This window comes from Apodemus sylvaticus, chromosome 6 (assembly GCF_947179515.1).
Source record: "Apodemus sylvaticus chromosome 6, mApoSyl1.1, whole genome shotgun sequence".
NCBI lineage: Eukaryota > Metazoa > Chordata > Mammalia > Rodentia > Muridae > Apodemus > Apodemus sylvaticus.
This window is the reverse complement of record NC_067477.1, coordinates 57,635,255-57,651,507: the sequence shown is the minus strand read 5'-3', so window position 1 is coordinate 57,651,507 and position 16,253 is coordinate 57,635,255. Positions and strand designations below refer to the sequence as shown.

The window sequence follows — 16,253 nt, the reverse complement described above, 5'->3', positions numbered from 1 at the left end:
ATCTGTATGTAGTGTTTGCAGATACCAGGAGATGGCAAGGGAATTTCAGGAACTGCATTAGACAGGGGGTTGAGGGTGCTGAGAAGTGAACCTGGGTCCTCTGCAGCAGCAGCCCGTGCTCCTAATTGCCGGATCTTATATCTAGCCTCTCAATCCATGTTTTAGCACTTTGTATCAGGATGGAGTTACAGGAACTGAGAACTAAGGGAGGTATAAAGAAGAATTTGGCAGTTATTTCTATCAAAGCTTTATTGTTTTCTTAACAGTTCAGCCTTGTCATAGTAGCTGTGGACAGCACAAAATAAGCAAGCGTGGGTGTTTACTCCCCATCCCAAGCTAGATTTAGACTGCAGGCTGTTTTACAGTGCTTATTATAAAGTCTTTCAGAAATTTAAACAAAAGTATAAATATATAATTACTATTTTAGGGAATATTAATGAAGCCAGGATTATCTTGAGAACATTTGAAGAATGTGTTCTAGGACTGGCAATGGTTCGATTACGAAGAGTAAGTTTAGAACGACGGCATGGAAATATGGAAGAAGCTGAACATTTGCTTCAAGATGCTATAAAGAATGCCAAATCAAATAATGAGTCCTCATTTTATGCCATCAAACTAGCCCGACATCTTTTCAAAATACAGAAAAATCTTCCAAAATCAAGAAAGGTACTTTTGGAAGCAATTGAAAAAGATAAGGTAATACACACTTTTTAACATCTTTCATAAAAAGCTAGTACTTTTTCCCTTTGGCAACTGTGATGAAAGATTTGGTCTATACAGTAATATACTTATTACTAAATGAGGACAACAGTCCCTCTAAACTGATGTTGCCACTTTTAATAGTTTTTCTTTCTTTGGGTTTAAAGTGTGTGAAAATTATGGTTACTTAAAGTTGTAAATATTGTGTTCTTTGTAATTAACTCTCAGAAGTTGTAAAAACTTGATGATTGTTAAGGATGAATGGCCTGGGAGCAGCATATATGAACAAAAGCGTAATAGTAGCAAACAAAACAATATAGTGATATTCATCTTGCAAACAGATCCTTTTATATAACAGGGAATAAAAAACTAGTGGAAGTGTCTTATTTTTAGGATCGTGTTGTTTGATTTTTGTTGTTGTTGTTGTTGTTTTTTAAGACAGGGTTTCTCAAAGATAGCCTTGCCTGTTTGGGGCTTGTTTTATAGACAAGACTGTCCTCAAACTCACAGGGATCCACCTGTCTCTGCCTCCTGAGTGTTGGGATTAAAGGCATGTGCCCCCACATCAGGTTCATTTTGTAGACTTAGATTTTTGTAGACTTTATTGGGTCTGTTGATTATACAAGTTTATAATTATTTATAGTCACAATTAGAGGTATAGTATACACATTATCTTTTTATATTGTATTTTCAGATTTTCCTGTTTGGTCATATCTAGTTAATTAACATAGGATAATGAACTTTTAATTATTCAGCTTGTAAGAACACACTTGCATACTATGGGAAATGATAGGGTGGTGTCACAACCTATCAATATTGTTAAAGAAACAAGGATTGTGACCCAGTAATAGAGTACTTGTGTACTCAGCACCCAACACCGTAGGACAAGAAACATATTTCCTGAAGAATATATTTTACTTTGCTATATACACACTGAAAACAGACATGAGTAATTTTTAATCTTAAATATTTATGCTTTAATCAAAATATTGTAGGAATGTTATTAATTTATACTGCTTTTTATTTAGGAGAACACAAAGTTATACCTCAACTTACTTGAAATGGAATACAGTTGTGACCTCAAGCAAAATGAAGAAAATATCCTCAGTTGCTTTGACAAAGCCATACATGGTTCATTGCCTATTAAAATGAGAATTACATTTTCTCAAAGAAAAGTGGAATTCCTTGAAGATTTTGGTTCAGATGTTAATAAGTAAGATCTTAAGTCCATCATCTTTTTTTAATGGAACATACATTGCTAAGTTTATTTTTAAAAGTATATGATGTATGGGAGAGAGTGTGTGTATGTTCCAAGAAGTATATAAGGTCAGAAGACAGCTTCCCTGGGTTTTTTCTCCCACCATTTGTATAGGTGCTAGGAAACAGATTCAGGTAACCAGGCTTACTCATGCTCTATGTGCTGAACTGCCTTATTGTACCCAATGCTAAGGTTAAAAGTGTTTGGTGTAAAGTTGATATGGAGTTCAGTGGTGGGGTACTTGTCTGTCACGTACAAGGCCCTGATTCTTTGCTCAGCAACATTCAGAGGTAGGATAGGACTAGTTTGGAATAGAAATGCCATTATATCTCAGGTTTGAAAAGAAGGTAGATAATGTGATCACACAGATCTCTTGCTTTGTGGCCTTTCCCTACTAAATCATAAAAAAGCTGAAAGTTGAGGGTGATGTAAGGATAGGCGTATTTAAGCTCACAATTTAAGTTTGATAACCCTGAACGTAGAAATACAGCTTAGAACATTGTAAACAGAATAAAGTTCAGGTTTTTATCTGTTGCTCTAATATGTTCCAGTGCCTAATAGACATGTGCCTTTGCTGATCTGATGTAGAATTTTCACAGGAACCAAACTAAACTTGTGTGGGTATGTTTTTGATGGTGTGTAAAAGCAGCTAGTATTTCAGTTCTTGAAATGTTGCTCAGTATTTTATATTTGTGTACTCTAAATTTCTTGGCCATTTAATGACTATATATAATTTTGTTTTAGTAAATGGAGGCTTTCTGAGCTATCCAAATTTTTCAAGTTATGTGTTATAAGGATGAAATTAGACCCTGTTTTATAGTTTCTGTTTCTAACTCTTTAGTATACTCTATAGTCAGTGTCTTGTTTTTGCACTGAAGAACTTGTACAGAAGACATGATTTTATGTAATGATAGCTTTTAGTTGGAATGGTGTGATTCTACAGTTCAATGAAAGTATGTGAAATAGCATATATTTGATCTGTATGGATCAAAGTAGAATTGTCAAGAGTTCTGGAAGAGGTAGTCTTATTTAGTTCCTACTGGATTCTGATGGTGAGGACAAAGACCCCACTTGGAAATTTATATGAGTGAGCTGTTTTCTCATATGGAAATAACTTTAATTTTTTTTTTTAATTACACATCCCAAAAGTATTTTTTCTTCCCCCTCAGGCTTCTGAATGCATATGATGAACATCAAACACTTCTAAAAGAACAGGATACTTTAAAAAGGAAAGCTGAAAATGGGTATGTAATTTCTTGATAAATCAGGATAGGATACTTAAGAGAAAATATTTCAATATGAAAAAGCTGTTTAAAATACATACTTTGAGTGTTATCTCTATATTGTGAAAATGTATGTTTTTTATGGTTTGAAGAAAAAAAAAACCATCAATGGTTTATCTGAGAAGCAAGTAGCAAGCCTGTTACTCCCTTAGGTCCAAAATCAGAGTTGCAATGCATTTTTTTTTTTTTTTTTTTTTTTTGGTTTTTGGTTTTTTGGATTTGTTTTTTTTCGAGACTGGGTTTCTCTGTATAGCCCTGGCTGTCCTGGAACTCACTCTGTAGACCCGGCTGGCCTCGAACTCAGAAATCCGCCTGCCTCTGCCTCCCAGAGTGCTGGGATTACAGGCGTGCACCACCACTGCCCAGCTGCAATGCTATTAGATGAGTAGAATTGGGCCACTGACCTTAAAGTTGAGGGCATATTTAGGGAAAGCCTTATTGTTAGAATGACAGCTCAAGGCAATCTGGTGGCGATCATGGTGGAGCTGTGTTGCTATAGAGATTTGGAAGTTATTTTGTGCTGTAAAGTTAGTTCATCTCAGCATAACTGCTTGGCTGTATATGCTTATGCAGAAACATGAATATTGTATAGATAGTCTGATTTTTATGTATTAAGGATTAAAAATGTATATTACCATGCCTGACTTATAAGTCATTTTTAAATATCAAAGATAAATGTGACAACAGTAAGTTATAATACAGACCCCAGGCCTGTTTGCCACTTCTGGTGTAAAGATTAGAGCATATACTTTGCCAGCAAGGAGTTACCCTGTATTATTGGAGAATTGTAGATTTATGGAGGGTAAGAAGGCTAAAAAGGACCTGAGTGGAAAGAGGTTTCATTATTTCAGAAGAATCTGAAATCTAGTACATGAGATTGCAGGCTACTGTTGGTCCTTTGAAGACAGGGCCCAGTCCCTTCTATGCTCTAGGCAGCTAATCTAGATATCAACTCGTGAGTGGTGTAAAGTTCTTAGGATGGAGAAGTTTCAGAGATTGTTTCATAAAGAAAGATAAATTGAACTTAGGTTTCGGTCTGTTTACCACAATTTATTGGCTATCTAATGACAGTACCTTGCTCTCAAAAGATGATTGAAAACATGACTAAAACAAATATACATGCATTGAGTTATCTAGGAAAGTTTATATATGTGGGAAATTTGAGTTTCTATTTTTACCTTTTACATATAGCTCAGAAGAACCAGAAGAAAAGAAAGCACACACAGAAGATATGTCATCAGCACAGATCATTGATGGGGATTTACAGGCAAATCAAGCTGCATATAATTACAGTGCCTGGTATCAGGTAAGTGTGCACCATTTATTCTTTGCAGCGGGGGTTCTGTATTGTATGTTTTCTTTTATGATTGAGTGCTGGTATTTAACCAGTACTATTACCTCATTTTATATGTGCATCATAACTGTTCTTCAAGTGTAGTGACATGTTTGCTTTTACCTTTTCAGTACAATTATCAGAGTCCTTGGAATTATGGACAGTATTATCCTCCACCTCCAACCTGATGGGAAAATGTAAAGTTCAGATGACTTATATATGTGGAATTATTTTTTTTGAAGGATGTAAACATAGTATATGCTTGTTGTATTTGATACTTTGTCCTCCCAGTTTCTGTGTAAATTTGTTTAGTTAGTAGCAGGAAATGTCAATTAATAGTGTATCATAGAAACTTTCCTACCATTTTTAAAATTTACTTTTTATCGGAGAACTATTTTTTTTATTTTTATTTTTTATTTTATCTTATTTTTTTGCAATTATTGGTCTAGAATTCTTTTGCAGTTCATGCAGGAGATTTGTAGCCTTAAATGTAGGGGGAGAAAACTGACTGTAAATCATGTCAGTTAAAAAAGATTGGGGGAAAAATATAAGGGCTGGTTATTGAGAATTTTGCCTCCTATAAAAACAGACTTTAAAGAAATTGATTTTTAACCTTAAACCCCAGGTTGTCTATGTTTCAGTTATACTGGGGAATTTGGCTCTAACTCCAGGATAGATGAACTGTTGACATGCTCTGCCTTTGAATAGATTATAAGAAAGTGTAATGTCAGCATCCCCTTAAGAAATAAAATATCAAAGTATGTTTTAGAATTTGTACCTAGAATATTCATGTAAAACTTATGAGCAAGCTTTCATTTTGATCTTATAATTTTTGTAATAAAAATGAAGACCCATGTGCAGCAATTGTTTATGAATTCATTTGGGGGAGGTACACAAAGTAGAGATTAACATTGTCTTGAAGTAAACTTTTCTCTAAATTTATCTTCCTGCCAGAATGTTTTAGTTGCTTTGGTTTTCTTTCAAGTTCTGTGCCTTTTAACTTTCACCATGAAGTATTATATTTTAAATGTCCTTGACCAAGCTTGACTAGCAGTTCAACTCTTTGGACAGAGTCACTAGTTCTTAATCAGAATACAGACCGCAGAATAAATAACTCAGTCAAGACAATCCATGACATTTTTATTGAGCCTTTTAGTTTATGAGGTAAAAGGAAAAGCAGCTCTCTTGAATACTTTACATGGCTGTAGGAAAATATCTGAGACTTAAAGGGAGTTACAGGGAATTATGTTTCTCAAATGTTGAGATCAAGTAAACAAGCTTTAACTCAATTTTCCAGTTGACTCTTCCCTTACAATAGTAACAAGCTCTAATTAGCCACATTAGTTTTTTATGTTTGCTGATGTCCAATCCGAAGTACTGGTTTCAGTCAATATCTACTAGTTCCACTTCAAAAATGAGCTTGGTGTTTGGTGGAATTCTGTGGGAAATGGTCAAGGAAAAATTGAAAAGTGCCTGTCCCCCAATCACTAAACCATAGCTTAATATTAAAGTTGTGAAATCAGATTATATATGTGGTGGAGACAGAATTAAAAGTTCTAGGGTAAACCAGAGATTGTACCAGTAAATTTAAGAGGACAGGTTTGTATTTGACTCAGGCTTGCTTGAGTTTCTTAAAAGTATACTTGATTATCAATACCTCACTAATGCTACCAAATTAGCCAGTATCCTATGAAGGTTGCACTGTATTTAAAACATGTATGTTGGCAAAACATGTCATCTACTGTTAATTAAAAGACAAGTTTAGGTGTGCTTGGTGGTGCACAGCTTTAAATGGCAGAGGCAGACCTGAAGACAGCCTGGTCTGCACAAATTCTAAGAAACAAAAAGTGAGAAGGCTTTCTCATACAGTCTTATGATTTCACATCAGATGAATTTAACATTTTGAAGATTACAGGGAGGTCTCTCAACCTCACATCTCACTCATCATCTACAAATTACAGTATCAAAACTAATTTGGCCAACAAGAATGCAAACAACAGTTAAAAATTTCATTTCCAGTTAACTATTAGTGATTTGGTCTGAATGGTCTAGAAGCCTTTCTGCTTTTTGTAAATGTTGACAAACTGGGCCCTATCATAAAAATGCTGTAATCCTTAATAAATGCTTACTAACATTATTTGTCCAGTGTTCTTCATTTTACATGTGGTAACCTGTTCCATTTCTAAGTTTTTGAATTCTCTAAATGAAACTACAACACAAAAGGGGGGGGGGGAGGAAGAGCAGGACAAAGTCTGACTACTGTGCATTGACAATAGCAGCCAGTCAGTGTCCTGTGTCCTCAACAAGGGCAAAGAGTAATACCCCCCACATCAGGAAGACTATCTGGAAAGGAGTCTTGATCTGGTAGACTGTTTTCACCTCTTCTGTAGTCTAGCACATACATATGAGCCGGAGAAGGTCCAAGAATAGCATATGGGCATAAGAATCTTGAATCATCAGAATTCAGGTTAAAAGGCTTGGTGGCAAACATGGGGTGAGAAAGGTATGTGCTAAAGGGAAAAGGATACTTGGCATCGGGTTGTCCTTTCTTTCCATAGGCCCATTCTGGTTCAATCTCCAGTCGAGCCTTTTCTCCTTTACTCATAGTCAGGAGCGCTTCATCCCACTAAAAGCAAAATAAGTTATGGCAATTTTCAAAAAACATGTAATCACACAACAAATACACCTTTTTTAAAAAAAAATTCTGTTGCGGTTAGAGATAGCTCAGAAGTAATGGGAACTTGGAGAAGACAAGACTTCAGTTACCACAACCCACTTCAGACAGCTCTTCCTGAAGACCCCCTCTTTTAACCTTTATGGATATTCATACACGTACACATTCATACAAAACACAAAATATTTGTGTCTGTCTATGTAGCCGTGGCTTGTACTCCTTGAAGGCTCTATTCAGCCTTTTTCTTTTTTTTCCTTGTTGAGTTAGAGATCAAACCTTGTACTTGTCAGTCAAGCTACACTTTCATCTAAAACCTTTGACTTGATGTTTTGCAGTTTTGAGTTCTACATAGGAATCTTAGAAGTACGGAAAGCAGTTATGTCATTTTTATAGCTAAATTAAACAAGCATTTTGGTTGTAACCATTTGAATTGTTTAGGAGTTACAATTTGAAGAATGAATAGTCTCCAACATGAAAATTTGAGGAAAATTTCAACTCCTCCTTTCTTCAGTACATTGAAATAATAGTTAATCCTACTAAGTCTAACATCCCTAAGATTTACTTTGTTATTTCCCATATGCTTGTGCAAACAAAACCATGCTGCTTTTAGAAGGAAGAAATAATTCCTGTTCCTGCAAATATTTCAGTGGAATAGATGTTTTCATAATATGTGACCAAAAAAAGCTATGTAATGTTTTATAAAAAGCTGTTTTCTACCACAATACCTTACTAAGAAAAACTATAACATACTATATATGGGCACAAGCATATGAGTTCCTATTAAGTTGTACTCAGCTTATACCTGTGGGGTTTATAAATATTGTTTCTTTCAGATAGGGTCTTTGTGTAGTCCTGGGTATGCCAGAACTTAATATCTAGGAGGGGGCTGACTCAGACCTATCTACATCTGCCTTTAGAGTGCTAGGTGTGAGCCAGTATGCCAGGCCCAGGATTCTTATTTTATAGATAAGGAAATGGACACATAGAAAACTTGCAACAGATCAATCAGCCAGCAAGAATAGTATGACATCTGTCTGACTTAGATGCACACCAACCCTAATTCTTGGATTTAAAAAATGTTTTTGTGTGTTGTGGTGTGAATAAGAATGTTCCCTATATGGAGTCATTGAGGTGCATAGTCTCCACCTGATGACTGATGAAGTATGACTAGGGGCTAAAGAGATGGCTCAATGGTTTCAAAAGTCCATCCTAGGCCCAGTTTCCTGCCTGGTACCTGCCAATCAGGATGTAAAATTCTCAGCTACTATTTCATCACCCTGTCTTTATGTTCCTGTCTATGAGGTTAATAAACTAAGCCTCTGAAACTATGCAAATCTGCATTTTATAAGAGTTATTTTGGTAGTGGTGTTTATTCATAGCTACAGAATAATACCTAAGATACATTTAGAATCTAACCTAGGTAAGACCTTTCATATGCTAGGCAAGTGTTCCATCACAGAACTGCTCCCCTTCTCCACAATCCAAACTGTTAAGAAACTTACAACACAAACAGCACATGCTAGAATCCCTATACATTCATTTGCCACCTGTACTTACTCCTCTGATAACCTTGCCTACTCCAACCTTAAAACTTAAAGGCTTGGCATTTTTCTTCTTCTTTGAACCTGCAAAACAGATTTTCCTTTTAATCACATACTTTTGTTTTTATTACCTTCTAAATTTTAATATTAGGCACTTAAGAACTACTCAGTCAAGTTACAGAAGTAATCTTAAGACATGTTTGAAGTATGTTTTCTGATACTTATACATATGTATACCTATAGCTGCATGTAACCTCAAGACAAACACATGGAAGCAGAGGCTCAGGACTAATAATATACGATATTACTTTTTTTCTTCATTGGGGTAGAATCTCACTGTACAGCTGGCAAAGAACTTATGGTTTAGACCCTGAATTTGCAGTGAACTCCTGCCTTTTGTCTACAAAGTGCTGTATTTTCTCTTTTACATTAAAAGCATTCTGAAACACTCCTAGGTTTGAATGTCATTTTTACTTACTAATAATACTGATCATTAGTCCCCAATGTCACTGTGTTGAGAGTTTGGGGCAACTTTATGCATATTAATGCTTTCTTTTCCCCATAGGAACAAGTTCCTCATTCCTGTGGGGCTGAGTAGTTAAATGAAGAGTGGACTGGACTAGCAGGGCAGGCAGAGCCTGACCTCCCTCAATCGTGGCCACAGAGTGGATCCACTCCAGGAGTGGAGAGGATACTAGTTGCACTTGGAGAGTGACACAGCTGACAGCCAAACTAAATCTCTAACAATTTCAAAAGATCTAAAACAAACAAAGCTTTCAAGTTCCTCATTCTTTGCTTGCCAAATAGTCAAGATTAGCCAGTCAGCAACCCATGAAATGGTAGAATACTACCAAGAAAATCTTGGTGCAAATGACATCAGAGAAAAGTAAATGCAAAGAAAAAGAATACCATCTGTCTACTGCACAAAAGTTAACACTTACTTGTTTGGATATTAGTATCAAAAACAGTTCCATCTGGGAGTGTCCCTGTGTACCAGCAGTGAACAACATCTCCCTTTTTAGGAAAGTTGGTTTTATCTCCCTTTTTTAGAATAGATTTAGTATATTTTGGTGGACCCTAAAAATAAATGCATATAGTTATTTGTGTCCTTTTAAAAAGATGACAGAAATATTATCAAACTCAGAGCAGAGTGATAGACTACAAGTAGCCAATGTCTGTAAGAAACTTTCAACCAACTGGGCAGTGGTGGCGCATGCCTTTAATCCTAGCACTTGGGAGGCAGAGGGAGGTGAATTTCTGAGTTCAAGGCCAGCCTGGTCTACAGAGTGAGTTCCAGGACAGCCAGGGCTATAAGAGAAACCCTGTCTGGGCTGGGGGCGGGGGGAGACAAAAAAAAAAAAATCAAAAAATTTTCATCCAAAAAATGAGAATGCCATTCAAACACAAGGCCATAATTGAAGGCCATATGAACATTCCATTACCATAAATTCTCAGAAAAATATTACAAAATTACTAAGGTATTCTAATACCTCCTCCTCCCTCTCCCTCTCTCACTTGCACACACACACACACACACACACACACACACACACACACACACACACACACACAATTCGAGTTGTACTGGCACCAATAATTTTATTACTAGATTTTTTTCAACCTAGCTGCCTCCATCTACAACCTGAACATGACTACTAAAGATTCTTAGATGGATCCAGGACACCTTTAATCCTAGCACTCAAAGGCAGACAGCTGATCTGTGAACTCAAGGCCAGCCTAATATACCTTAGTTATATTAAGTTTCAGGCCAGTTAGTTACAAGTTGAGGTATACAAGATAAATACATCCTGTTAGCCACATGAGTACCCAGGAGAGCAAAATTGCATTCTAATTTTTAAAATACTATCTTGTGACTTTGGCCAAGAATCCAAAGTACAGGCATTAACAGAGATGAGTACAGGAGCAGTAAGGGAGAGATCTAGAAAGGAGAGAATGTATTTTTGACTTCAATGTTCCCAACTTAATAACAAAACAAAAGCCTGCTTTTTTTTTCTTCTTTATTTTTTTGAGTTATTTCTAAACAGGAGAAATAAAAGAATTAAGTATTCATAGAGCTTCTAAGTGTCAAAGCTATAGTTCTTAAAAATTATCCTTTAAGATTCTTTGAATTACTTCTGGCTCTTAAGAAATTGTATTTTTACTAGAAAAATCTTTCTATACAAATTTTAGTGGGGGCAAGGTATGACTACATAGCCTTTGCTGCCTTGGTACTCACTATGTAGACCAGGCTGGCCTCTTAAGTCACAGAGATCTGCCTTCCTCTGCCTCTTGAGTGTTGGGATTAAAAATATGGACCACTACCCATTTTTCTTAACTCTTTAGCAATATGCTACCTAGTCTTATAATAAATTCATCCAAATTGCTTTATGTGTACATACCTACAAACATTAATTTGTGCTTTGTGACCAATAGGAAAAAAATTCTATGAAATTATCTGGCTTTTTGACTTAACTACACCTAACTAACGTTGATACACCTTAACTTATACTCGGTGAAAACATATCCAAATGCTTTAAAAGTTGATACTGACTGCTTGCAATGAATGAGCTTACAGCCGGACTTATAATTCTTGTACTAGTTGAGGCACAAAAATGAAGGGTTTGAAGCCACCCTAGACTACAAAGTAAAACCATATCTCACCAACAAACACCCAAAAGATTTTACCTGATTCTTCAAACTTTATATAACAAGGTAAAACTTGTGTTGGGAATGATTAGACATGAATTCATGAAACAGGCATGGGCTGTTTTCCACAGCTAGGCACACTATGTTCATTAGAAAGGCTAAAAATAACTTAAAGGAAGTTTCTTTCATTCAGCTTGCCTTGGCTATGGAATCAGGTTCTTAAAATAGTCCAGAAAGTTTGGGGGGTTCTAGCCAGAAGCTGCTAGCTCTTTGTTTTATTTCTATACTAAGAATAGGGAGTCACTGTAGTCCAAATCATAGCTTAGTTCTAAAAAAGTGGCTGCATTCAACCATGCCAACCATGCCTTAGTTTATTTAGAGATTTAAAGCAAATGTTAAGTGGTTGTGGGTTATCAAGGTTTTTAATGACTGCTCGTTAGGTGGTGGCGGCCAACCTGTACAACTTAGTGAAGCCCTTCTCACATCTGAAACAAGTACTTGCAATTAGTTCAATGATATAACACTTGTCTACCATTCATGAGGGCCTAGGTTCAATCCCTAGTACTAAAGAAAAAAAAAGAAGAGAAAGGTAAAATATATTAACATACGAACCTCATCAAGAGTCTCTTCAGACTTGGATTCTTTGGGTTTATCATCACTAAGCTTCACATTTTTCACCTGTTCAGATACTTTACTTAGAGTTTCAGTACCCTTGAAACGCTGTACAGAAAAAGTCTAAGATGAGTACTAAGGACAAGTGAATTTTCAGGAAATGAGCATCTGCACAATGAGATACATTATCTATCAATGAGTGGAACGAGGGGATCACCTAAAAACAAAGATATTCCAATTTAAATATAAAGTCAATAAATCATGACCCTCAAACCACTGCATGATATAAATTCTAAACAAGCATCATGACCTTCAGACAAGCAACTCGTATACACTCATAGCTCCTTCCATAAAAATTTTCTTGGAGATAATGATTACTTTATAGTAAACCAATGTTAAAAATGTTTAATTTGTTGTCTCAATTTATACCAATAGGAAAATAAACAAAAATCAACAACAACAAAAGGTTCCTTTTAAAATACCCCTAACACTGAACCATGTTTTAAATTAGGCTTGCTTGATATAACAGAAAGCCCAATTATGATCACAGCTAAGAAAAATACAGGTGGAAAAACCTCAACGTACTCTTCAAAAAGAAAACTGTACTTAAAATTTGTGTGTAGAAATAAAATATCAAAATGAAATTCTCTTAATAGGATATTATCACTTACCTTACTTTCAAAAAGATGGTTATAGGCATTAACCAAATGGTCCTTATTAGCAGTCTTAGCCACATTTTTTATGTTTCCCAGCAATTTATGCTCTGCAAGAAACTACAAAGAAAAAAGCTGATTAGTTCAATCATTTTCCCTTAAGCAGAAAGGTTCTAAAATTAGAAATGGAGTCTGGGGCTGAGGCTGTAACTCAGTAGGTGGAATGCTTGACTGATATACACAAACCACTGGGCTCTGTCCCACACACCACATAAACTGCATTTGCACACCGAATATCCCAGCACTGAGAGCCATCAAGGTCATGTATATAATGAATTCACAGCTAGGCTGACATACATGAGACCCTGTCTCAAGAAAAGAAAGAAAGAAAATAGAGCCTGCCATTATTATAGTGTGAGGCAGGAGGATCCCTTGAGCTCACAAATTCAGACCAGTCTGGTCAGATAGTAAGACCCTGTCTCAAAACCAAGAAACTTAGAAACAATCTTTTTGTGCTAGCTGCTGTGATTTTTAATAGTAATAATGAAGAAATAAAACAAACACTGTATTTCCTATCTCATTCTTAAACAAATTTTAAGATATGAGATATTAAAAGGCTCCAACGATATAGTAGATTCATTGTAACCGTTCTCCCATTACAGAATATGCAGAAAAGATTATTAAGCATACTATAAGCAGTTGCTCCTGCCAGAATGCTTTTTGCTATGCCTTTGGAAGCCTCAAGCCATGTCAGGAATAGCTACCAGGACCTCCTTACACCCTCCTATCTGGTGTATGTGTATGGGTTATGGCCCCATACTATCTGTACCTTACCCTAGTCTGAGGACCAAGCTTTTCAAGACTTATGTCTAAGCCTAGAGGATAGTCTGATGACCTGAGTTCATTCCATGTGTCCTGAAACATGACTCCTACAAGCTGTCTTCTGAACTCTCCCCCACATACACACAAAGAAAAGTTAAGACCCAGGCTCTCTGTTGTACAAGATTAGTAGAAGCGTTTGCATCAAGAAGGATGACAGAAAGTTGAAGTGGCATAGTATGTCACATTGTACGAGCCTAACAAATCTGAATTTGATCCCCAGGACCCACACCCAGAGAACTGATTCTTAAAAGTTGTCCTCTGAACTCCACAAGTGTCATGACCCTCATGCCCATCTTTATGCTCATAGCAAGACTGTCTCAAGAAGTAAAAATTAAGCAACAACAAAAATTAAAAAAAAAAATCAATAACCAATTCATAATATGTTCATCTTAAAATCTGGTGACAGTTAAAATCTTGTGCTAAAAATTTAAAAAAGAAAACAATTAAAAAAAAAACACCCTTGTGTGTTTATGAGTGCCTATGGATGCATCATGGTATATTCAAGTCAGAATTCCATATATAGAGAGGTCCTTGCTTTCCAGCTTCAGACAGGTTCTCTCTTACAGGCTAGCTGGCCTAAGAGCCTCCAAGGATTCCCTAGTCTCCATTTCCATGAAACACTGTGCTTATAGGCACATACTCCCTCCTTTAACTTCGGAATAGTCTGGGCATCTGAACTCATAACATCATCCTTGTGAGCCATTTCTCCAGCCTCCTTCCTTTACTGTATTTGGAAGTTCTGGACCTCCAAATTTTCTTATTTTCTCAAGCTGTCTCCTGCACCTAAGAGTTCTGGCGCACGCCTGTAATCCCAGCACTTGGGAAGCAGAGGCTGGCAGATTTCTGAGTTCGAGGCCAGCCTGGGCTATGCAGAGAAACCCTATCTTGAAACTCACCCCTCCACCCCAAAAAAGAAGAGATAAAAGTTGGTTATATAGAAGTAATCAGTTCAGCGCTCTTGCCATTTCTTTGAAAGAGTCCATAAAAATATCGAAAATACAACTATCTATGATTAACAAAAATAATGACCATCAACTAATTTAGGTAAGAGAATATATTGGGGAACAGAAATTATCACAAAACTGTTATATGTTCCAAGTCTCTAGAAATGGTTCAAGTGATGTCAGTGAAGCCTAAGAGTATAGGAAGAAGAAAAATTGAAAACTTTACAGTCTACACGGGATAAATAAACTTTAAAGATAGCTTAAAGAAGTACAGTATTGAGGTATTAAATACTGAAAATCATAATGGATCAAGAGGATATCCGTTAACATGGCATGCAGTTCTATGTGCAAAGGTGTCTTTTCCTTTTCACCCTTGTATATTCACTCACACAGCTCTCGAGCTTACCACACACGCTTCACAAATACAGGCTGAACCCTATCCTGATGCCAGGATGAGTGTGAGAGTTCTTGAACAACATCTTAAGTGAAAATACAATCTTTTCAAAAGAACCCAGAAGCTCTGTAAAATGAAATGGCAGGACTGTAAAAACACAGGCATGAATATTTAAATAATCACTGGCAAATGCCCATTTAAGTGCCTGTCACTAAATGCATTTTCATATTCTGGGATCACACAACACTTGTTGACATTTTAGAATCTGAAAAACTGTAGGAGAGCCAAATTTAGGCCGAACTTTCTATTTTAAAATAGTAGCTAAGATGCAAAACGTGTACCACCATTCAACAATTTAACTGAGGTATGGAACATGATGTGATGGCGCAGGACTGTTATCCCTAGCACTTGCTAGGTGAAGGTAAAGGCATCGGAGCTTGAGGCTAGCTTCTGTGAGATGTTGCCTCCAAAAACACGGGATGGGGTGTGGGGATGAATGACCCTTTCTGAAGGACAAAAAAAATCAAGTCTAATAAAATAACCCGTGACTATAAAATGGGTGGCTAAGATGCAGACAAGGCTGAAAACTGCATTATACAACAAGAATCTTTCAAATCTGCATGCTCAGAATCATAGAAAACCACAGTATTAAAATTTCACATTTAATTCCCCTGAGGTATTTTGTAAATGATTTTGTAACAAAAAAGTTAAAACAGTAATATATGGGTTTTTGAAAATCACAGATTATAGTTCGGTATTTAGTACAGTGATGAGACAAGATGCACACGAGGCTCCCTCACGTCTCTACACCCCTCCCATTTCCCAGTGGCCAGCACTCTGCGCCCGGGAAGCATGCACTCGCGATTCCTCGCCCCCGCCTCAGACGCCAACATTTCAGGTTCCTTTTCCTCAGGTCCTCGACCCTCACGGAGCCTGACTGAGATTTAAATCTATGACCGCAGCTCCTTGGCCTTCCCTAGGAAAAAAGGGTCGACCCCCACGGAATCTGGGGCGGCCCTAGGGGCGGGAGAGTGGGAGCTCACGCGGGCCGCTCAGGCCTGGCCAGCACCGGCCACAGAAGGCGAGGGCGGGGGCACCGAGGAATCCGGTATGTAAGGCATCTCCGGGGGGGGTGAAGCGGCCCCGGGGCGCCCTGGCCTGGCCTCCCAGAAGCCTTTGGTACCGAATCTGAGCCGTGATCCTGCAGAAACTTGATAATGTCCTTCTTGGGCAGCTGCTCGCTGCGCAGCTGCTCCACGGTCCATGCACGCTGCGGAACAGCCGCCGCCATCTTCCCCCGCCGCTGCTGCTGCACTGAGCCAGCCCGCCTCAGT

The 16,253-nt window shown here is 37.2% G+C and overlaps 2 protein-coding genes and 1 non-coding gene across 8 annotated transcripts in view; 2 read left to right on the top strand and 1 right to left on the bottom strand.

The window, feature by feature from the left end:
* The window catches only part of Prpf39 (pre-mRNA processing factor 39), a 27,027-nt gene extending 20,317 nt beyond the window's left edge, over positions 1 to 6,710 (top strand). For all 6 annotated transcript variants that reach the window (XM_052185772.1, XM_052185777.1, XM_052185775.1 and 3 more), the window contains 5 exons: positions 428 to 696; positions 1,728 to 1,912; positions 3,127 to 3,201; positions 4,432 to 4,546; positions 4,705 to 6,710. In XM_052185772.1, the coding sequence (XP_052041732.1) occupies positions 428 to 696; positions 1,728 to 1,912; positions 3,127 to 3,201; positions 4,432 to 4,546; positions 4,705 to 4,761 (701 nt within the window). In that variant the 3' untranslated portion in view covers positions 4,762 to 6,710. The remainder of the gene's footprint in view (positions 1 to 427; positions 697 to 1,727; positions 1,913 to 3,126; positions 3,202 to 4,431; positions 4,547 to 4,704) is intronic.
* LOC127688264 (small nucleolar RNA SNORD127) lies at positions 748 to 833 on the top strand. The gene has a single exon (XR_007978658.1). It is a non-coding gene; the product is annotated as a small nucleolar RNA SNORD127 (small nucleolar RNA).
* On the bottom strand, positions 5,697 to 16,253 carry Fkbp3 (FKBP prolyl isomerase 3). Its single transcript, XM_052185779.1, has 7 exons — positions 16,103 to 16,253; positions 12,718 to 12,819; positions 12,047 to 12,154; positions 9,730 to 9,865; positions 8,805 to 8,872; positions 7,102 to 7,199; positions 5,697 to 6,011 (listed from the first exon to the last, which is right to left on the bottom strand). The coding sequence occupies exons 1-7, from the start codon at positions 16,208 to 16,210 to the stop codon at positions 5,957 to 5,959; spliced, it is 675 nt and encodes a 224-aa protein (XP_052041739.1). The 5' UTR covers positions 16,211 to 16,253; the 3' UTR covers positions 5,697 to 5,956.